Raw genomic sequence first — 22,946 nt, forward strand, 5'->3', positions numbered from 1 at the left:
CATATACAAGTCTGAGATAACAATGGGTATCAGAGATCTGACCCTTGAGTCCTCGCAGCTACCAGAGCAACCTTGACTCAGCCTTGAGCTGCTCTTTTTAAAAACTGTAGAAAGAGGAGACTTATCTCTCTCTTTCTTTTAGAAGTACATTTAACAGGGGGTCCTCTTTTGTGCTTCTTAGATAAGTGGTGCAGGGATCTGCCCCTTTCAGATTGGGAGGAGGCAAAAACAGCAGGTTGCAGGAGAACACCAGTGGGATAGCTACAGTGCAGCTGGCGATATAATGTCTAGCTACTAAAAATAGCAGTATAGCTGCAGCATTGGCTAGCCACCCAAGTACACGCCTAGGGTATTGGACACTAATGTACTCAGGCAGCTAGCCCATGCTGTCACCCGCACTGCCACTCTACACTGCTTTTTTTAGTATGCTAGCTTGATCAAAGTTAGTGTGAGTATGTCTACCCGAGCTGGAAATTACATCCCCATCTGTAATGTAGGGCACTTTTTGCTGGGGACTGCTCCAACTTCAGTGTATCTCATCTCTCTGGGTCTGAGACAGGTCTCATAGGGTACGTCTGCACTGCAAAAAACAGTGGCAGCAAGTCTCGGAGCCCAGGTCAAATGATTCAGTATTGCAGGTCTCATGCTTCAGGGCTAAAAATAGCAATGTAGATGTGCCCAGACTCTGTGACCCTCCCCAAGTCTCATTGCCTGGGCTCCTGGAAGGAATGTCTACACTGCTATCCTATACTATCCTATAATGTAACTATGTACAGTACAAACAAACAGGGATTGCAATTGCAAATGGCAGGGACACAGCTAAATCGACTCTATCTCACAGCCACAGAAGGAATTGAGGATCGGTTGGTCATCGTGCCCTGTTTATGCCCTTTGGTGGGTGGGCTTGATGGCTTGAAGGGTGAAGGTGCAGCCCAATGGGCACTACTGGCCAAAACATTACAATCTCAAGTGCATGGGGCACATATAGACAATGTCTTGAAAAAGAACAAGGTTTGAAGGAACAACTATCAAATGAGACCCTGAACTACTTGTGCACCAAGTCTTAATCAACACCATGTACCTTTTTGAATCTGTATGTTTATATGAAAATGATACTCATCTGAAAATAAAACTTATTGTATACTAATTGGGCGGGGGGGGAAGGGCACATAAAGCTGTGTTTCTAATCATAGTTATGTTTATGTACCTATCTATAAATAATCCTTCTAAATATAGTTTTAAAAATAAGTGCTGATGATATCAAATATTATTAATATTCATTAATCATGGACAAAATCCTGCTGTTTTTATTCAGTCCTTGCTTGGGCAAATTCTTATTCATTTCACAGGAATTTTGCTTGAGTGAGGACCTCAGGATTTTGCAGATAGCAATGTTTTTTTACTGCTTCCTTCTCCACTTACTGACAGATTGCCTGATATTTCATTCCTGATGCTCTCCTCACCTTATTGTTGGCCTCTACTTTGTATTGTGTACCACCAGATTGGGGGGGTATACTTTTAATATGGTTTCTTTAGTGGGAGCTCTGTTTTTTAAGCTGTAAATATAAAGAAAGGGCTATGGAGCTAACTACCAGAAAAGATAAAAATGACCTTTAACCTCACTGCATTGAGAACTAAATGCAAAACTCCTCTTCAGCTTAGCTTTGCCTCAGTTAGTTCTTTAACTAGTGTGCATGCACACGCACACAAAACCCAACTATAAATTAATCAAGTTATTTCTCTGTAGATGAGAAGGAGGAAGAAGGGAGAAACTGTTATTATTTCTATCCTTAAATACTCGGAGGCATTCACATACCAGTACTACAGTGATGATAGCTAGATTAGATAAACTGAAAAGCCTTTATAAACCTTTCCACATAATGGTTTTATTGCTCTTTCCAACTTTGTTGCCTCGCTTTTTTGATATCCTCATCCTGAAAAATGATTTGTCTGAATGTATCTGTAATGTTTCATAAACATAGTAAAGAGAGGGGGAATATCTTATCTAATCATTTCAACTTGATATGTAATTTTCTGATAGTACATATCCTTCAGTGCTTTTAAAAAGTTCTGCAGGCAAGGCTTTTAATCGTCTACTGAATTTAAAAGCAATATGGTAACAATCTTCAGGAATTTTTTTTCTTTAATCAAAACTCAAACAGCAGCAGGAAAAATTCCATAAAAGCTACATTTATGAGCTATCTTAATTTATTTTAGAAAGTCTTAATTTTGAGAGTCAACATTTGCAGCGTATCCATGCTACTTAGACAACAATTATTTGTTTTCCCCCTGGGACCTGTTAGTCCTACAATTTATTAGACTTTCTAACTCTTACTTCAGATTATTTTTGAATTCTCCTGGGAGCCACTTTTGTGGAAGATTCCATTTGGTTTCACAAGGCCTAAAGGGGAAAAAAACTTGGCATTGACCACAAATCTCACACATTAGGAACAATTTGTAAACCACGAACAGAAGCAGCCAGAGTCCATCCCCAGAACAGGCTGCTCCTGTTAGTGCCATTGTCTGAAAAGGATTGGTTTGCCATTTCCCAGATGACCTGCCTATGTGTAGAGAGATGTGAAAAGTTAGAGACAAAAATGGTTTCTACAGAGTGAGGGGGGAGCTTTCTTGTACAGAAAGGAAGGAAATACCTCTGTGGGATTTTATTTTTTCCCTCTTCATCCAAAAAATACAAAGAGGCCCTCTGTCTTTAATGCGAGTGTCGGCTTTAAATCTTTTAGGTTTGGATTAACTCTGCAAAAGAAAAAAAAATCTGACAGGCTTTCAAATATGACGCAGAAAAACTTTTTTTCTCAATTCGTGTTGTTCATTTGTAAAGCTAAAGGCTGGATGGACTGAATAGTAGGCGCCAGTTGTTGCTTCATTCATAGTTAGCATTACAATGGTCAGAATTAACATCCTAAGACCTACATTATCACTTTTGCTGTTTCACTAGGAAACATTTAATAGAGTGGCTAAAGCAAGTATAGTTCTTTGCTGTTACCCTAAACTAAAAATATTATTAAAATTAATAATATAAAGTGATTCAGATCAAATCAAATTGTGTTTTTTCTCTGCCATTTTTTGTTTAGGAAACTGTTGGTTTATATAACTGTTACTTAAACTTAAAAAGCTTTTACAAAATATAGTTTTGATAGGCATTTCCTATTAGTATTGATTTTAAGAAGTGAGCGTGTCACCAAGCATGTCAAGGGTCATGTTTTGGTTATAATATCAAGTGACTTTTATGTGAATAAATTTTTCTCTGTTTTGTTACAGATATCTAAAAAGATCTTTTTGGTTGAAGTTGTGAATTGTAGTTATTTTAATCCTAGCATTATTATTCAGAGTTTATAAATTTGTTTATAGTAATTATTCTGGCTAAAAAATAAAGTGCTCAGGGCATCCTCAGTCACCTGTAATAGCTACTATACATATAAAACATGGATGTAGATAAAAAAGGTACATTTGCAGTTTGCAGCTTGGGTAAAATTTTACGTTTTCCAAAGAATACATGTGTCTACATGCACTCTGAAAGTAAATAGGGCTATATTCGCTACCTACATTATAGTAAGACTTTGTGAAAATGACTTTCTCTTTCTAGACCGTAAGTAATGTACCACATACAAATCTGAAACAAACTTTAATTTATGTGTGCTTAAAAAAAAAAAGTAGTATTTAAGCTACTTATTCAAAATGTCTGCATTTTTCCCCTAAATGGGGTATTGCTAATATTAGTAAAATTTTGCAGTTTGTTTATTATTTCAATTAGGTGCTGCAAATTTAACCTTTAGAAGCAATTAGACTTCAAGAAATGAAATCAAAGAATTAAAATGCTGTTGTGTAGCAATGTTACTCTTAATCTCTGTGAAATCTAATTGCATTACAAAGGCATTTTTAATATACTAATTACAAACAACTGACAATTTATTAATCATAGATTATTTTCGTTGCAATCATAATATCTCTGATGTAGATGCTTGGCATGTGTTACAAAGGCAAATTAAGACTATTTTAATGCCCTTTATACTAATTTTGCTTAGAGAGTATTACTTATTTTGTCTTTGGTTGTAACAGGTGTGCAGAAACAAGTTAATTAACATGGACAGGAGAAATTCTGGTTTCCCTTCTGACAGTAAAAAATAAAGACTAAATTATACACCTAACTAAAAGCCAAAAAGTGTGTTGGTAGTAAAGTATTTTATTTTTGCAGTAATTTGCTTTATTTTAAAAACAGCTTTTGTTTAGATGTTTTCTTAAAGGATTACAGGAAAGCAGGCGAAGTATACATAATTTCTCATTATTTTTGCAGTTCTGAATTATAAACAAAACATTTAAACAGTAGTCAGTTTAGTAGTAGTAGTAATGGGTGCTAATGGGAGATGTATGACAAGATAATTGTAAGGACAAATATCTTTTTCGGTATCCATTATCTCATATTAGGGTTGACAGCAAATAGGAGTGCTAGTAGAACATGTTCTCAAAGATTTAACAGTATTTTAAATTGCTATATCTTATTTTAATAATATTCTTTATTAGTATTAGAAATGGGATGGTGTTAAGCTGGGTTTTGGGGGGGGAGGGTGTTTGTTTTTTATTTTTAAAGAACTGAACAGTTTGAACTTTCCATCAAGCTTTTAACATGAGTAGCATTTACTTACATATTAAGTGTTTGAGGGACTTTCCCCAGGCCCAGTAATTTTTATATTGTATTAGAGAGCCCAGCAAAGTTTGGTTGAATTTGATTTTGATACTTTGAGCAAAGAAAATGCTGAGATGTCTAAATGTTTTGCTACTTTTCTATAACAGTATCATTTTTGTGATTTATCTATCCAGGCAGTTATGTTGTTCAGCTCTGGAGTCTTTTGGATGGGTCTGTTATGTATTCCTGTGACAGCTTTGCTTTTTGACGTAGTATACAAAGTGTAAGTATAGAACTGTTAAAATTTATAAGGAAAATTATTGTCAAGTTTTAATTTTTCTAAGTATTGGCCAGTTTGTTTAAGAAAATATAAAGAGCTTCATTGATTCTTTCAAATTATGACTCGCTTTGTTTGTAGTTTACAAATCTTGCCACAATGTACCACTACTTTATTTCTTTTTAAATATTTTTGTTAATCAGAACTTTTAATTGATAACTTCTGTTGTTTGTGATTAGCATAACAGCTGACAAAGTGTATTATTTAGAACTGAGGCTTCTTTAAAATTTCTCCTTTCAAAATTTAAGTTGAAATCGCTTGGCAAAAATGAATTTGTAAATTTCTATTTTAGAGTCTTGAAAAAGACATATATTATGGTTTCAGCAAGAGTAAATCTGAAAGCACTTCATATTGCAGAATCAAGAGAGCTACTTTTAAGACACTGGTAGATGAAGTTCAGGAGTTGGAAGCAAAATCTCAAGATCCAGGGGCAGTTGTGCATGGGAAGAGGTACTGTAAAATACCTGTAGATTGATCTTTTTAAAATAATTTCTTGCTGTTGAATGTTCATAGTCCCATTATACAAACTATCAAGAAACTAAGGCTCTGATCTTGCAGTAAGATGCAAGCAGACAGACACTTGCATCCACATGGATGGGGTTCTCTGCAGGTACAAGAATTCATCTGTGTGCATCTTTTTGAAAGTCAGGGCCTAAGGAATTATTTACAAAAGGTTTTCAACTGAGTTTGTTCATTTCTGGCTGAACCAAGTTCTGCCAAATTTGGCTAGTCATTGTGGATTAAACCAAATACTAACAGAACCTGGTTTTAAAATCTTGTTTTGCTGCTTTGGCAGTGTTCGCAATTGAGACAAAACAAGTTAGAACTTGGTTCATTAACAGCTACATTTATAAACTTTGCCTAAGGACAACTGTTAAAATCAGTCAAACGCCTTTCAAATTAAGGGCCTAAAGGAAAATAGCAAAATCTCTGCACAGTTTGCTGACATTAAAGAAACAAATTGACTTAGGTATGTAACACCAATCTAAAGAACCTCTGTCTTACTTCATATATTAAATCAAGTAACGGAAAATGCACTAGACAAACCTAAAACAGGTAAGAAATAAATCAAACTTAAATCTCCACAAAGTGCATTCCTCTGACTACTTGCACTCTTCCCAGTGCCAGGCATGTAAGGTTGAAAAGGAAGAAGGAATATTATTTCAGGAGACTTAAAGAAATAAAAGCTTATTCAAAAGTTAGAGAAGAATGGCAAAGAATTATACTAAAGAAGAGACAGAAAATAACAGACAAGAACATTTTGCTGCAGTAGCAGAAAGAATGATGAAAGGAATACCTTTGCAAAGGGTCTGGGAGAGAGTAAATCAGTGTGCTTCTTTTGCTGCTGAATCTTGCAGCACTGTTCCCATCTCTACTGTGTTCCCAGACTGCTGATTTCAGTTCAGTTGTCTGGGAAACAGACACCCCTCCATCACACTGAATCTCCTTCCAGGTCCCCAGTGCTTGTTATAGCTCAGGTGAACCTCACTGTGCTTCCAGAGACTAGCAATCATTTTGTCCTATGTGTGCATGTGGTTTATATCAACTAGTGTTTTGCTGGGAAGAGTCTCATTCCTTCTCTCCAGTCAACCATATCGTCCTCAAAGTACATCTCTTGTGTCCAAAAGTATTTTCTTCTTCAGCTTCTGTTATTAGGGTAATGTTTTTACAAACAGATACATTTTCTTTTATCATTGAAGATGATCATAAATCCATAAGAGTGTTCTGGAACCATCTAGTTCATCTGTGAGCTTGTATTAATCTTAAGAAAGCCTCCAGAAAAGACTTCAGAAAATTGTTTCACTTGCTGCAAAGACATCCTCACTGGCCCCATTCATCCTCCATACAAGTTGTTTAGTTCTTTGGTTTAATGATTTCTTGTTTTAATTTGGTGCCTTAATCCTGGCTGATCTTTGTATTAATATTAGGGCTGTCAAGCGATTTAAAAAATTAATCACGATTAATTGTGCTATTAATAATAGAATACCATTTATTTAAATATTTTGGATGTTTTCTACATTTTCAAATATATTGATTTCAGTTACAACCCAAAATACAAAGGGTACAGTGCTCACTTTATATTTATTTTTTATTACAAATATTTGCACTGTAAAAAACAAAAGAAATTGTATTTTTCAATTCACCTAATACAAGTACTGTAATGCAGTCTCTTTATCATGAAAGTTGAACTTACAAATGTAGAATTATGTACAAAAAAATAACTGCATTCAAAAATAAAACAATGTAAAACTTTAGATCCTACAAGTCCACTCAGTTCTACTTCAGCCAGTCACTCAGACAATCAAGTCTGGTTACAATTTGCAGGAGATAATACTGCCCGCTTGTTTACAATGTCACAAAGCAGTGTGGACCGATGCATGTTCATTTTCATCATCTGAGTCAGATACCACCATGAGAAGGTTGATTTGCTTTTTGGTGGTTTGGGTACTGTAGGTTTGGATCAGAGTGTTGCTCTTTTAAGACTCCTGAAAGCATGCACCTCGTCCCTCTCAGATTTTGGAAGGCACTTCAGAGTCTTAAATCTTGGATCAAGTGCTGTAGCTATCTTTAGAAATTTCACATTGGTATCTTCTTTGCATTTTGTCAGATTTGCAGTGAAAGTGTTCTTAAAATAAACAGTATTTGCTGGGTCATCATCCGAGACTGCTATAACATGAATTATATGGCAGAATGCGGGTAAAACAGACCAGGAGACATACAATTCTCCCCCAAAGAGTTCAGTCACAAATTAAATTAATGCATAATTTTTTTAACAAGTGTCATCAGCATGGAAGCATGTCCTCTGGAACAATGGCCGAAGCATGAAGAGGCATATGAATCTTTAGCGCAGCTGGAATGTAGATATCTTGTGACGCCAGCTACAACAGTGCCATGCGAATGCCTGTTCTCACTTTCAGGTGACATTGTCGTTAAGAAGTGGGCAGCATTATCTCCCATAAATGTAAACAAACTTGTTTCTCTTAGCGATTGGCTGAACAAGAAGTAGGACTGAGTGGACTTGTAGACTCTAAAGTTTTACATTCGAATCATAGGACTGGAAGGGACTTCGAGAGGTCATCTAGTCCAGTCCCCTGCACTCATGGCAGGACTGAGTATTATCTAGACCATTCCTGATAGGTGTTTGTCTAATCTGCCCTTAAAAATCTCCAATGATGAAGATTCCACAACCTCCCTGGGCAATTTATTCCAATGCTTAACCATGCTGACAGGATGTTTTTCCTAATGTCCAATCTAAACCTCTCTTGCTGCAATTTAAGCCCATTGCTTCTTGTCCTATCCTCAGAGGTTAAGAAGAACAATTCTTCTCCTTCCTCCTAGTAACAACTTTTTATGTACTTGGTTTTTATGTTTTGTTTTTGAGTGCAGTTATATAACAAAAAAACATTTTAAGTATTTGTAAGTTGCACTTTCATGATAAAGAGATTGCACTACAGTACTTGTATGAGGTGAATTGAAAAATATTGTTTCTTTTGTTTATCATTTTTACAGTGCAAATATTTGTAATAAAAAATAATATAAAGTGAGCATTGTACACTTCGTATTCTGTGTTGTAATTGAAATCGATATATTTGAAAATATAGAAAAACATCCAAAAATATTTATTAAATTTCAATTGGTATTCTATTGTTTAATAGTGCAATTAATCACAATTAATGTTTTTAATCACGGTTAATTTTTTGAGCTAATTGTGTGAGTTAACTGCGAATAATCGACAGCCTTAATTAATATCTACTCACATTACATGGCGAAAATATCATTCTCTGTAGAAGAAACTATTTATTTGAGAAAATGAAAGTCAGGAGTCTCTGAACTGGTGAACCAACCTTCATTAACAATTTACACTGGACCATTGTAATAACCAACAGTAAATCTCCTATGTCTTAGCAGCCTATATGCACCAGACATCTGTGCAGAGCAAGTGGTTAAATAGTGAGAACACTTTAATATCAACAGACTGGAAATGAAAATCCTCATATTTCACTGAATCTGGTTCTAGTCTGTTCAGAAAATACTGTAGTGATTGCAATCAAGGGACAAAAAATGCTGCTCTCCTTAGGTATGCAATACCCATACTAAAATGGGCTAAAAAGAATCTCTGAGCTGTCAGAGTAATTGTCATATCCAGGAAATCAATATTAATTGCCTCAGCCATTCCAGAGGGAATGTAGCCTCAATCAACAAATATTTCACCAGATTTGAAGGATGTGGAGAACTCCAATAATAAATGTGTTTGCCATGAGCCACAACTGCAAAATGGTTCTATCCCACAAGGAGATATCGGGATCCACTAACAATAGAGATTGATACATTTTATGTTCCTTACAACCTTCTCTGTAATTTCCCTTCTTTTCCTTTCATTCCCATGGTCACGTGAAAAGTGCAGAGGAGAAGTGAAACCAACTCTGATACCCCAGTCTTGGTTGCAGAGATGGGAAGATTACTTATGTATGATTCTGCTTCTCTGAAGATAACCTCTTACATGATTCTCATTCTTGGGTTTTATATGTCCAGGCTTGCCACTCATTTCAGTGGAGGCTTAAGATCCCAAGAGTTCTAATCCTGTGATGACTACTTACTTATAATTCTGCTGCTTTAAAAATAGCATCTCATAGGATTTTTACTCTTGGGGTATAATATATGGCACAAGACTGACCAGTTATTTCTGACACATTTCTTGTATATTCTTCAGCACTTTGTTCTGGCATTCTTTTATTTTTTCTAGCGGTGCTTTAGCATACCTTTGGTGTCTTAGTGCTTTACTTTAGTGCAATAGAAAAATGTGTTTGTTCACATGAAATTCTACATTAATTTTCACTATGGGGGAATATGAAGCACTGCCTGGAAAGGAGAGAACTGTAAAGATGTGGAGGAGATAACTGACAAATTCATTTCCTCTTGTCTGCAAAGTAACATAACAGAAAATAAAAATATCACCTCACAAATACAAATAGTTCAGGATTTGACCCTCTGTTTGAATTTCTGTCATTAATTCTAAGTAGATGTTAACTATTTAAATTCCAAAAACGTTAATTATTTCACTGCTATTTGTTGACGTAGAAACCAACTACCACGTTTGTCCAGTACAGATGGTAATACTTTTCTTGCCCTGACATTGCATGTATTTGAATAAATGTTTCATAGGAATAAGACTGTAAAGTTATAGAAATGGTACTTTTTCCTATTGAACATTCTTTTGAATACTCTGATAAGATCTTTGTAAAAATGAGGATTAAAATGCCATTTAGAATGGCATTATCTAAAATGTTTTATTTTTTGAGTGATCTTCATTGCATTTTACATTTTAATATTGTATGTTGTAAAAGTAAGGTCTATAAGAATGGAATAAATAATCTCTAGAGCTGTTCCTCATATTTTCAGTCACATCCTCACCCTTCTCTATTTTGATTTGAACGCACCTAATGGAAATCCTCAAAGAAGTTGCAAAAATTTCTCACCAATTTTTACTGCCAGTGCTTATATGAAACAAAAGAAGTTCTTTATTTTTAAAAATAATGTTTGAATTGTACATATCATGTACTTTAAAAGGTGGTCATATCGTGAAAATTAATTCTAAAAATGACCTTCTAGAAATTTCATATTTTTTCTTCTCCGTGATTTCAATATCAGATTTCTTAGGTTTGAAGTCAAGAGATACACCTCTACCCCGATATAACGCGACCCAATATAACATGAATTCGGATATAATGTGGTAAAGCAGTGCTCTGGGGGGGCGGGGCTGTGCACTCCGGTGGATCAAAGCAAATTTGATATAACGCGGTTTCACCTATAACGGAGTAAGGTTCTTTGGCTCCCGAAGACAGCGTTATATCGAGGTAAAGGTGTATTTTTAATTATGATCAGTGCAAACTCAACATGAATGTTCTTATTAAATCTTACATCCCTCCCAGTAATAAAGATTCTGCAATCTGAATTTTTCTGCCCAACTTTCAAATAAGATTTTATCTTGTACTTCAGTAAGCAATACACCTAACAGTAGTACAAATTCATTTTTATCAGCAAAGTAAGAAAATAGATTGAGCAAGAAGGTGCCCATTATTACACAGTAACTTTTCTAACTGAAAGAGAACTTGAATGTTTTAACATCACTGACCAGAGAAGCCTATGGGAGCCTATAGTATGTGACTGCCTCAATAAAACAGGTAGTTTGCACAGCAGGCAGCTTGATTTTGTTATCAGATCCATTGTAACTGATATGCCAAGAAGCCTCTTGTGCCTAAAACTGAAATGACTAAAAGTAAGAGGATAAGTGTTTTTAAAGTAAACCATTATTTCAGACCTTCATTGCCAAAAAACATTTCCCAACCTCACACCCAACTCTTAAAATGTGTACTATTTCAGTATTAACATCACTTACAAAAAATATTTTTACATAAGTAAAAATTTTTACTGGCATTGAATTGGGCGTATGTGAACAGTAACATGACTAGTTACCTTGACTTGTGCAGGTGTATTGAAATACTTGTATGTCACAAGTGCCTCTTCTTAATATAGTCATATTATCTTTTTATGTAAGCCACTTTTAAATATTCTTAAACTAGAAATGTAATAGGAATATATAAAGCAATAAGCATTTTAGATGGTTGCAAATTTTAATCTGTTCTTGCTCATCTTAATTTACATGTAATAAAATGCATTTAATTACTAGTTTATTTATATCTTTAAACCATACGAGATAGAAGTTATTTAAGAATACACACACTTCATGTATTTGAACGGTGCTAATGTTCAGCCTGTGCCTCTTAGTGCACCTAATTAGCACAAATGTTGAGGTACTGCCACCTAGCATTGCTTTTGTATCACACCTCACATTATATTACATTTGGCTCTGATAGATGTAGTTTCTTTTCAGAACTCATTTTGAATGCCAAAAAGATAGTCACAAGTAAACAGCATTATTCTACAATACCTATTCAGGTGAATAGGAGTGCAGAATTGGGTCCCTATGTGTTTGAAAATACAGTATGGGGTGAGAGTATAGTACATTTCTTATCTAAGATGTCTGTCTTCAATTACATTTTCAGTTCAGATATTGAGCCCTATATAGTTCAGTCTTCATTATACAAAAACTACCAATAAGAAATTGTTCCATAACTAGTATTCAAATATGAACTTAAAGTGTGCACGTTTAGGGCCCAGTTCTCAAGAGCTTACATATGAAAAAATACCCATCTGATGGCTTATTCCAGGCCACAAGCTGGAGATAATCATGTTTGTTCTGTAGGCACCATTCTAGTGACCAGGGTTAGCACGTTGGATAGAATGTGGCACTGTGGATCTCATTAGAGCAGAGGTTGCCAGAACAAAAGGGAGCCTATTAGGAGAGGTATAGTTTATCTTTAGTGTGGGCTCTGAATATACCTAGATGTCCCTTACCGCCAGCCCCTCAGAGGCTCTGAACATTGTTGAATACCTGCATTGGGAACAGAAATTTGCTTAATAGAGGGATCTTCAATCCTGCAGACAAAGGTATAACAAGATCCTATGGCCAGAAGTTGAAGGTAGGCAAACTCAGACTAGAAATAAGGCACACATTTTTAAATAGTGATTAACCATTTAATGGTAATTAACCATTGGAACAACTTGCCAAAGGTTGTGGTGGATGCTCCGTCACAGAAAATGTTTTATCTAAAAGATGTGCTCTAGTTAAATCACAACTGTTGGACTTGAATCAGAAATTAATTCAGGGAAATCTTATGGCCTGTGTTATGCAGGAGGTCAGAGTAGAGGATCACCATAGTCCCTTCTGGCCTTAAAAATCAATGAAAACACTTCACAGTACATCCTAACTTAGCTTACTAGGGTTCCCAAGATTGCTATGAACACTGTTATAACTGAAACAGTTTCTTCACGGCTCTAAGGCTTCAGCAGGCAGCATGAATTCAAAATGTTCCATTCCGAATTTTATCTGGGCACCCTAGGTCATGTTGATAAAGCAGCTCACACACAGAAGACAAAACATTCAGCACTGTGGTGTCTGACACTGAGGCCCAGTTCAGGGCATAGTTCCTGTGGTTTGCCTGAAAAGCCTGTGTAATACCATTCCCAGTCCTCATCTACATTCCTTCCCAATTCCCTGCAGTAAATCTTCTTAAAATTATCAGAAAGTATATTTATCATGTTTTGGCAAGCTCTCTATGCTATGGCCAGTCCACGTATTTTGTAGTCACTAAATTAGGGTCTTATCCATGGGAAACTATAAGAATTTGGAAAGAAAAATACATTGTAAGGAGACAGCCTGTTTGTTTCCTGAAAACCTCAAACCCTGTAACGTTCGACCAGTGCCTGTGTATCCAATTGGTTAAAACTGCCATTCATTCCCCACCACCACCCTTTTTTTTTCTACTTGTGCTCAGGTGAAGAGCTGTCTGGATCATATTCCAGTATATTTTGCAGTAGCAGCACAAATAGTAATGAGGTGCTACTCTAAGTTGCAGAGTTTTAGGAGGGAGAAGAATGGACAGTATATAACTGGATGACACACAGAAGCCCTGCTTTAAACTCCCAGCAATCTGTATGTTACTAGAAATCTGCATGTACACCTACAATTTAGTTCTAGCTTAATTTTCAGCCTGCTTAGGTGTGCACATAAATCTTTGAAAATACTTTGTGCACAAAAGACCATGCACCTACTAGTTGCATTGTAAACGCATGCAAATATCTGTGAAAATGTGTCCCTTACTATTTACTTAGCATCTCTGAAAACAACTTGGTAAAGTGCAGTACTCATTTTGTAGCAAGGCAATCAGACACCTCCAGTAACAAAAATAGTGTTGATTTCTCTTATTTAGATATGCTGTGCAGCTTTAAATTGTTAATCACTATCATTTAATTGTAATTATCATGTACTTCAGCTTATCAAACATGTTTGAAATCTATGAAACAATAGTAAACAGGGCAGATTGTTTATATTTGTCAAAATGGATTGTTACTTTATATCAATGTACTTGTAGAATGTTTTCTTTAAAAAAAAAAATAAAAACTTTACCAAAACAAGTAAAGTATGTTACCATCAGGCCACTAACCATTTTAAATTTGGTATCTAGTCCAGACTCAAACCCCGGTCTGTAAAAATAGTGGATCATCTATCCACGGCACCTGTTTCCCAGGGACAGATCTTGAACAATTTCAAAAAGTCTTGGCAACTCTACTTTGGAGATAATTATTAAGGGCTGGATTATGTAAATTGTACATATCCTGTATTAAGGAGCAGTGGAATAATGTGCCAGAGAAGCAGAATGCCCTCTGAGAGTTTCCAGAGCTCACCAGAAGTGCACACACTGCAACTCCCTTCACAGAGGCAGCATACTCCAACACACACATGGCTGGCTGACACATCCAAATGGCCTTAGCGCTATCTCCTCCCTGCACTTCCCATCCCCTTTGGGGCACAGTAGCAGGGCAGGTAGGGAGTAATCCTTACACTTCTTAGTATGTAGGGGCTGCAATTTTGCCTGGGTTGGGGACGTCTCTATCCCCTTCCCTTACACTGCACACCAAAAGGGCCAGGCAGAATCTGGCACTTCAATATTTTAATAGTATTGTTAGTTTATTTATTTGTATTGTGGTTACACCTAGAGTCCCCAATATGCTAGTCAGTGTATAAACACATAACCACAAACCAGTCTCTCCCCAGGAAACTTACAAACATAAACCCAGTATTTGAAATATTTTAATTTGCCACCATTTTAATCATATGTCTAATAATAATTAGGTCAGGTACAACCTAAATACAAGATTGATCACTAATTTTTTCCTACCTTATAATGGGCAGTTTTTAAGTTTGCCAGCCCTTGTTTATTGTCCCATGGGAAAACTATACATTATCATTCATAAATTGACATATTTCACAAATTTCCACTTTCTTTCTAGCTTAACTGAAAGAGCTCAACTACTGAAGAATGTCTTTAAGAAGAGTCCTGTGAACTTGTACCGCTCTGAATCTCTGCAGCAAAACTTGCTTCGTAAGTGTTCAGAGTTTAAAAAGAATAACATGCGGTTTCAAAATATAGACACAAAACAATACTTTACTAAAATTATTTGTCATAAATGCACTATCTTGATTTCTGCTACAATGGACTATTAAAAACACTTTTTACAAGATATCTACCTAAAACAAACACACACAAAAATATGCCTAATATACTGATATATTTTAAGAAAGGACAAATCTGTTCTGTTTGGTGTTAAAACACTAAGTTTGAATTACAAACAGCTTTTATTACTAAGTATGATGATGTAAACTTTGGACTGTCATCTGAAATTGTTTTGATTTTGATTTTCCCAAAGAGGAAGGGCACCTATTGAAAATATATATGAATATATATATATTTTTATATATATATATATATATATAATAAATATATATATATATAATGGTTTTTGTCAGATCTGACAAAAACAATGTATATGACTGCATCTGTAATAGTATATATTAGGGGTAGGCAACCTATGGCACGCGTGCCGAAGGTGGCACGTGAGCTGATTTTCAGTAGCACTCACACTGCCCGGGTCCTGGCCACTGGTCCGGGGGGCTCTGCATTTTAATTTAATTTTAAATGAAGCTTCTTAAATGTTTTAAAAACCTTATTTACTTTACATACAACAATAGTTTAGTTATATATTATAGACTTATAGAAAGAGACCTTCTAAAAACGTTAAAATGTATTACTGGCACACGAAACCTTAAATTAGAGTGAATAAATGTAGACTCGGCATACCACTTCTGAAAGGTTGCCGACCCCGGTATATATATTTGTAGTAGCACATGTGGGATAAATCTCATGTCTGAAATATTGGTATAGAGTGATATGGCTTGTTCAGGAAGGACAGGCAAGGTGAAAAGGGAGAAGGTGTTGCATTATACATCAAGAATATATGTACATGTTCTGAAGTCCAGAAGGAGGTGGGAGGCAGACCAGTTGATAGTCTCTGGCTAAAAATGAAAGGAGTTACATCATTGTAGGTGTGTACTGTAGACCACCAAATCAGGAAGAGGAGGTGGATGAAGCATTTCTAGAACAAATAACAGAAATATCCAAAGCACAAGACCTGGTAGTACTGAACGACTTTAACTACCCAGATAATTGTTGGAAAAGTAATATGTCAAAACACAAAATTTGCAGTAATTTCTTGGAATGTTTGGGGACAACTTTTTGTTCCAGAAAGTGGAGGAACTAACCTGGGGGACAGCCATTCTGACCAGTGGGGAGGAATTGGTAGCGAATCTGAAGGTGGAAGGCAATTTGGGTGAAAGTGATCGTGAAATGATAGATTTCATGATTTCTAAGAAAAGGAAGGAGTGAGAGCTGAAGAATAAGGACAATGGACTTCAAAAAAGCAGACTTTATCAAACTCAGAGAACTAGTAGGTAAGGTTCCATTGGAAGAAAATCTAAGGGAAAAACATGTTCAGGAGAGCAGGCTGTTTCTCAAGGCGGCAGTATTAAAGGCACAACTGCAAAGTATCCCGATACAAATGAAAAATAGGAAGAATAGTAAGAGGCTAATATGCCTCCATCTGAGCTCTTTAATGACCTGAAAATCAAAAAGGAATCCTACAAAAAGTGGAAATATGGACAAATTGCTAAGGACAAGTACCAAAGAACAGCACAAGCATGTCAGAACAAAATGAGAAAGGCTAAGGCACAAAATGAGTTACACCTAGCAAGGGACATAAAAGGCAATAAGAAAAGGTTATTTAAGTACATTAGGAACAAAAGAAGGACAAAGGAAAGCATAGGTCTACTACTTAGTGGAAAAGGAGAAGTAATAACTGATGACCTCAAGAACGCTGAGGTGTTTGAAGCAAAATAGGTATTAGTCTTCACTAAAAAGGTTAATGGTGACCAGAAATTCAACATACTTAATATTAACAACAAGGGGTAAGGAATGGAAGCCAAAATAGGGAAAGAACAGGTTACAGAATATTTAGTTAAGTTAGATGTATCCAAGTCATCAGGGCCTGATGAAATTCATCCTAGGGTACTACAGGAAGTAGTGGAAACAATCTCAGAACCATTAGCAATTATCTTTGAGAACTCCTGGAGGACAGGTGAGGTCCCAAAGGACTAGAGAAGGGCAAATATAGAACAAAGACAACCTGGGGAATTACAGACCAGTCTATACCTACGTTTGATACCTGGAAAGCTACTGGAACAAATTATTAAACAGTTTGTAAGCTGTTCTCAAGAACCAGATCATGCCAGACCAACCTAATTTCCTTCTTTGACAGGGTTACTGGCCTAGTGGATGGGGGGAAACAGTAGATGTGATATATCTTGATTTGGTTTCACTGAAGTTTGAAGTCTTCCAATTCTATAGAATATCTGAAACAGTAATCAGGGTTTAACTATTTTCTGTTTTTATCTGCAGATGGCTATGCATTCTCTCAAGATGAAAATGGAATAGTTTCCCAATCTGAAGTAATAAGAGCTTATGATACCACAAAACAAAGACCTGATGAATGGTGAAGGAATACAGCTTGCAACAGAGAGCCCTTAGAATTACTTAAGTAAGACAAACTACTAGATTTTTGCTAGGATCTGCTAGCAGGATCCAGTCACAAAGATTACAGGAAGATCCATGATGATCTTATTTCATAAAGTTTGAAAGTGTATTCAATAGACATGAGCACTGTGCAACTCTACTGTAACACACTATCTCTTTACATTTTTCACAAGTATTTGCTTTGTCTTTGTAAACAGAGGTTGAAAATTACCTTGTGTTTTGCCAGATCACTTATTTACAACGAGGCTGAATCGGTATTGTTCATATGTCATATTACTTGGGACATCATTAATGGTCAGATTACCACTATACATAGATTATTAACATTTGTGCAGGTTCATAAGTGGCTATACATTTAAAGTACAGTTGGTAACAAGCTTTTGATTTCAACAAGTGCTGACTAACCAACATTTTAATGGTGTTAATTCACCTTATTAAGCAAGATTTCAAACCAAGGTGTCTATAGGTGTTTGTGTCAAACTAGCCTAAAAAATATGTTTGCCAAAGAAGTTCCATAATTGCAATTCTCAAGAATCTCCAGTAGTCATTTGCAGGGAAATTTAAAAGGAAATTAATTTAAAGTCCTGATGTCAGAAATGCATGCTTGATTCTCCATACTTGATAAAAAATACAGCATAATGAGCCTAATTGGAGTTACCTTTATGGCACTAGCTTTCAAATCTGTGAAACTTTGCACCTTTGGTCTGATACAAGCTTTTTATTTTTTATTGTTTAATACGGCTGCCACTTTTTAGTATGGTGCTCATATTTCCAAGTTTTGTTCAAATTACAAACAAAATGAAAACTGCTCTGTCTTACCTTTCTTCATCATAATTTTAGCCATTTTTGCAATGCTTGTGCTTTATATGCGCATCTGGTCACAATTTGATCAGAAAAGTTTGTCCTAATTCATAAAGACAGATTAGCTATTTATGGGCTTTTCACCATCTTTATTCTAGTTATCTAGAACATGACTTGTTAAAGCAATGTATGCCCTTTAGCTCTGTGTGGTGTGTACTCTTCCATTTGCACCAGAGTCACCTCCTACTATGCACCCAAATATACTGAAGTAGTTCTTTACAGCTTATTTGTAACATAGCAAACCTCCATACTCTCAGCTTTTAACAAAAATGGAGGGAAAATGCACAAAAGAAAACAAAATTTTCCAGTTTGCTCAACTCAGCAGTGTAAAAGTTACACTTCTCACCAGGAGTACACTGTAATAAGAAATTTTAAAAAATTAATTACATTTGGCATGTCTCCGCCCACTCTTAAATGATGGCCTAACTTCTTCAGATGTTACGTTTATTTGTGACAATGGCACAATCAGAGTCCAATTTAATTTTTTTTTTAAAGTTTGTCTGTTTTAATACTGACCTAAAGTCCACTATAATAATTTAATTTTAATTTTATTTTATATGGAGAAAATGCTTCTTAATTTTTAAATTTTTCATACTGCTAGGCTAAGTAAAATAGATACAGTTTTACTTTGAACGGCAGTTGTCTGAGAATGGAACAGAAATTTTCCCATCTCCTTTCAGGTTATTAAGAACTTCATTCTTATCACTTTTTGTCCTCAAAATCATCCAATCTAGATTGTAAATAACAAGCAGTATATCTCTTAAGCTATTCCATATCTTACCAATAATTTCTTGACTATTCATATACTTATTAAGAATAAAACTTTGTCCCCTGGCCTTTCAGCACTATGCAGGCTCCACATCTCACTTCACTACACTACGCAACTTCCTTACCTCTCATTTTGAGAAAATATACAAATCACATCATACATCAAAGCCCCAGCAAGGAAGACACCATATGAAAGTACATACTTAGGAGGACAAATTGATGGAACGGCCCTCCACATTTCATATGTATGTTATGCATTCTCTTCCTCTCCCTTTCCCTGAATGATCTTTAAACACAAGAGAACACAGAAGACACAGGGACAAAGAAAACGTATTCCACTAGAAACAGCACTGTTAGTCAGTCATGCAGAGAAGAACTGCCTTCAGAAAAGCCATTTCAGGCATAGATAAATAGATGGATCAATATGGGAGGGCCATATCACTTGACCTAAGGCAAGAAAAAAAAATTGGGGACATGCCTCTTTCTTAAAATATGGATCCCTATTTTTGACATCCATCAGAGAATGACTGACTTCAACAAATTTCTTAAATGACATTCCTCAGTGACTTAACTAATATAAAACAATTCAATCCCTGCCTCTTTTTAAAAGTAAATGCATTTTTAAAAATCCTTTTCAGTTGTAAAAGGCATAAATATTGATTTGGCAAAAATTATGCAAAGCAAAGAAATGTAGTGTAAACCATTGTATTGTGATGAAATTTACAAGCAGCTTCACTTATCCTGGGTTTACCTTCCTATAAAATAAAGCATGCTATATTTACAAGAATTCAGAAAATTAAGATGCCCTGCTACCTACAGTTGGCAACACAAATGACACACAGTTTAGTCCCATTCCACTTTTATTTATTGCTAAGAAGGTAGAGGGCTATTAGCACATCTTGCTGAGACCCTGGACTCATATTCGAATTCTGGCTGGTGATGTTGCATTATGTTATATATTGCTCTATTTCCAAAGCTGGTGTAAGCTCATCATCATGTGTGTCATCCTTGTGTGATTTTACACATTTTAATTTTAAGTAGTGCCCCACAAAATGTATTTTGAGTTTGAGTTTGTATATGTACTTTTATTCCCCAATTGTAAGTCTGTTTTGGATTTTTTTTTTTTTACACATACTAGATGTTGCTTATTGTCTGATGGTAATCAATTGTGAGATAATAGTCCTGCTTAGAAAGTTAGTAAAAAATGCTTTTTTACTGCTTATACAGTTCCACTTCAAAATGTGCCTGTGTAAAACAGATTTTTTTTTTTTAAATCAGTTCAGGTATACAATACACAGTTTATTTGCACATTGTTAAAGTGCATAGAAAGATAGTATATTATTTATTTAGTATACCATGTGTTTGTTTGTTTGAGCCATTGGTTATGCAGGTATTTATTTTAATGAAAAAAATAGTTTAGTCAAATTACAATAGCTAATCATAATGCATTTATTCTGATCACTTAAACCTTTAATTTTGTGTGAATAAAGTCCAATATGGAATTCACATGGTAATTTGCAGTCTGCCTTATGTGCACTGCATGACAATTACAAACTATCATTAAAAAATGTTCCTTCAATTAAGCCAAAACAGTGCCAGTCAGAAATCAATTGATCTTGTGTGCATATTGTTATTTTAATTACTTATAAGAATGCAACAGTTATTCAAAAGGTTAATTAATTGTTAAGAAATTTTATTAAGCTTAATCATCATTTGTATTTGGACTTTCTTTTGCCATTTCCTGAATTTAGGCTTATATGTGGAAAGCAGCCTCAATAGATATATAATAAATCATCTTTCTATTTATGTAAAAATGACAGAGAAAATATTTTGAGACAGTAACAGATAGCTAAAGATTCCTATAAACCCCATAAAATCCACCATATCACAAAAAAATATTTTACAAAATGTCACAAGGAGCTTCCTTTGTTGCCTTAACCTTGAATTAGAATGTACATTAAATTGAAGGAAGGGAAAATAGTGTTTTCCCATTTTTTTTTATCTTGATTTATACTGTATAAAAGCAGCTGTAAGTTTGGGCCCTTTGTTTTTTATGTATTTTTAATTAAACATAAGCTTTTCCATACATGCAACAATTAGTAATTGCAAAGCTGTGATCAGACCATGTAAAGCTAAAATCATGTTTTAGTGTTTCTTTATTCTAGACTAGAAGCCATAAATGCATTAATATTGTTTTTCTCGTTTGACTTGATTTTTCATTAAGTATTTCAGTGTTTCATAAGTATAAATTGCTGTGAAAGACAGCTACTATGTCAAAGCAAAGTTTGCGTTCAAGGTAAGGTAGGATTTTCCAGCTCCACTGAACCATTACTGCTGAAACTGTTGTGGAAATTGTGAAGCTGCATGAATGGAGAGTTATTGACTCAGTGTTTATGGTAGTTTTTCTCAGGTTTAGTTTTAACTGGACATTAAATGCCCTGTGTGTTTTATTAAATTTTAGTAACGCTTTCAGTTCAATGCAGTGTTACATGTCATTGGCATTTTGTGAATGTGCATGTTTTGAACTGCAAATTTTTAATGTTTTGTCTTTTAATTGTTATTATAAAATTGAATAAACTTTGCCATTAAATAAAAAAGACTTTGAAGGTTTTGGTTGCAAGTGCTACAAGTTAAGTTCAAAGGAAAACTTTTTCACATTTCATTATTTCTATTTTAATCATTTGAAATGAGGCATACTGGAAATAAAATCGCTTTCAGACTAGTACCCAAACACTTTTGTATTACTCTAGCAAATGGAGAAAATAGTGAAGTATTTTACAACTTTTAATAAATATGATTGTTTGCAGAGGCCCACTCAGGGTCCCATTGAAGTCAATGAGGAGTTTGCTTTAAACATTGAAAGGGGACCATGGAAGATTACAACTAACCCAGTGAGGCACAGTCTGAGGATACTCATGGTAAAGAACAGGAAGAGCATCCTTTCAAACAGGAAAGCTTTTCAGTGGAGGAGCCAAGGAAGAGACTGATTAAAAGGGAGTCTTGTTTGATTTTTATGAGGGCGTGGTGTTAAAGGTCCATCATCCACTGTCACTGCCAAAAGATGTTTCTCCCTTAATGGTGTGCATCACCTGAATAAGAGTGGGAGTATCTAGGCCAGAATTGAAGTGTGGTTGTAGACAGGTATTAACTCCTTATGTACATGGAGTTAATTTCAAAAGTGACAGGGGATGTAAGTTGATCAGAAAAGAGTATTAAAGTGACAAATTATTTAAAAATGCACATATTTTGCAGTTAGTGTGCAAAATAAGTTTAACACAGACTGATTTGGTATTCTTTCAGGGGCATATTTAGTGAGCAGATGAAACTCTCACTGAAGTCAGTGAATCCAAATCTGAGCCCTTACTACACTGTAAATACAGAATATTCCTGTTCAAGTCAACTGACCGACTCCAGATTTCCACAAGAGAAATTGGAAGCAGAATTTGGCCCAATATCCTTAATATTGCTGTCAAGTTATAGATACTAGCAATAAGTATAGCAAGAACTCAGGGCTGCCCAGAGGGGAGGGCAAGTGGGGCAATTTGCCCCAGGCCTCGGGCCCCACAGGGGCCCCCACAAGTATGTCGGAGGCTCCCCCCACCTCTGTCTTCCCCCATCCCCCGGCGTCTCAGCTGGTAAGGAGGCAGGGCTGCGAGAGCGGCGGGAGCTCAGGCCCTGCTGGAGCCAAGCCGCTGCAGCGCTGTCCAGGGCTGCTCCTGGACGCGGCACACTAAGGCTCCAGGAGAGGGGATAAGCGGCATGGTAAGGGGCCGGGGCCGGGCAGCCCCCC

The 22,946-nt window shown here is 35.7% G+C and overlaps 1 protein-coding gene across 2 annotated transcripts in view; it reads left to right on the plus strand.

The window, feature by feature from the left end:
- ATP8A1 (ATPase phospholipid transporting 8A1) overlaps positions 1-21,729 on the plus strand; it is a 257,682-nt gene extending 235,953 nt beyond the window's left edge. For both annotated transcript variants that reach the window (XM_024211695.2, XM_024211694.2), the window contains 4 exons: positions 4,837-4,925; positions 5,337-5,429; positions 14,892-14,983; positions 17,393-21,729. In XM_024211695.2, the coding sequence (XP_024067463.1) occupies positions 4,837-4,925; positions 5,337-5,429; positions 14,892-14,983; positions 17,393-17,490 (372 nt within the window). In that variant the 3' untranslated portion in view covers positions 17,491-21,729. The remainder of the gene's footprint in view (positions 1-4,836; positions 4,926-5,336; positions 5,430-14,891; positions 14,984-17,392) is intronic.
- The last annotated feature ends 1,217 nt before the right edge of the window (positions 21,730-22,946 follow it).

This window comes from Terrapene carolina, unplaced genomic scaffold (assembly GCF_002925995.2).
Source record: "Terrapene carolina triunguis isolate 2854851 unplaced genomic scaffold, T_m_triunguis-2.0 Scaffold66, whole genome shotgun sequence".
In the NCBI taxonomy this organism is placed as follows: Eukaryota; Metazoa; Chordata; order Testudines; family Emydidae; genus Terrapene; species Terrapene triunguis.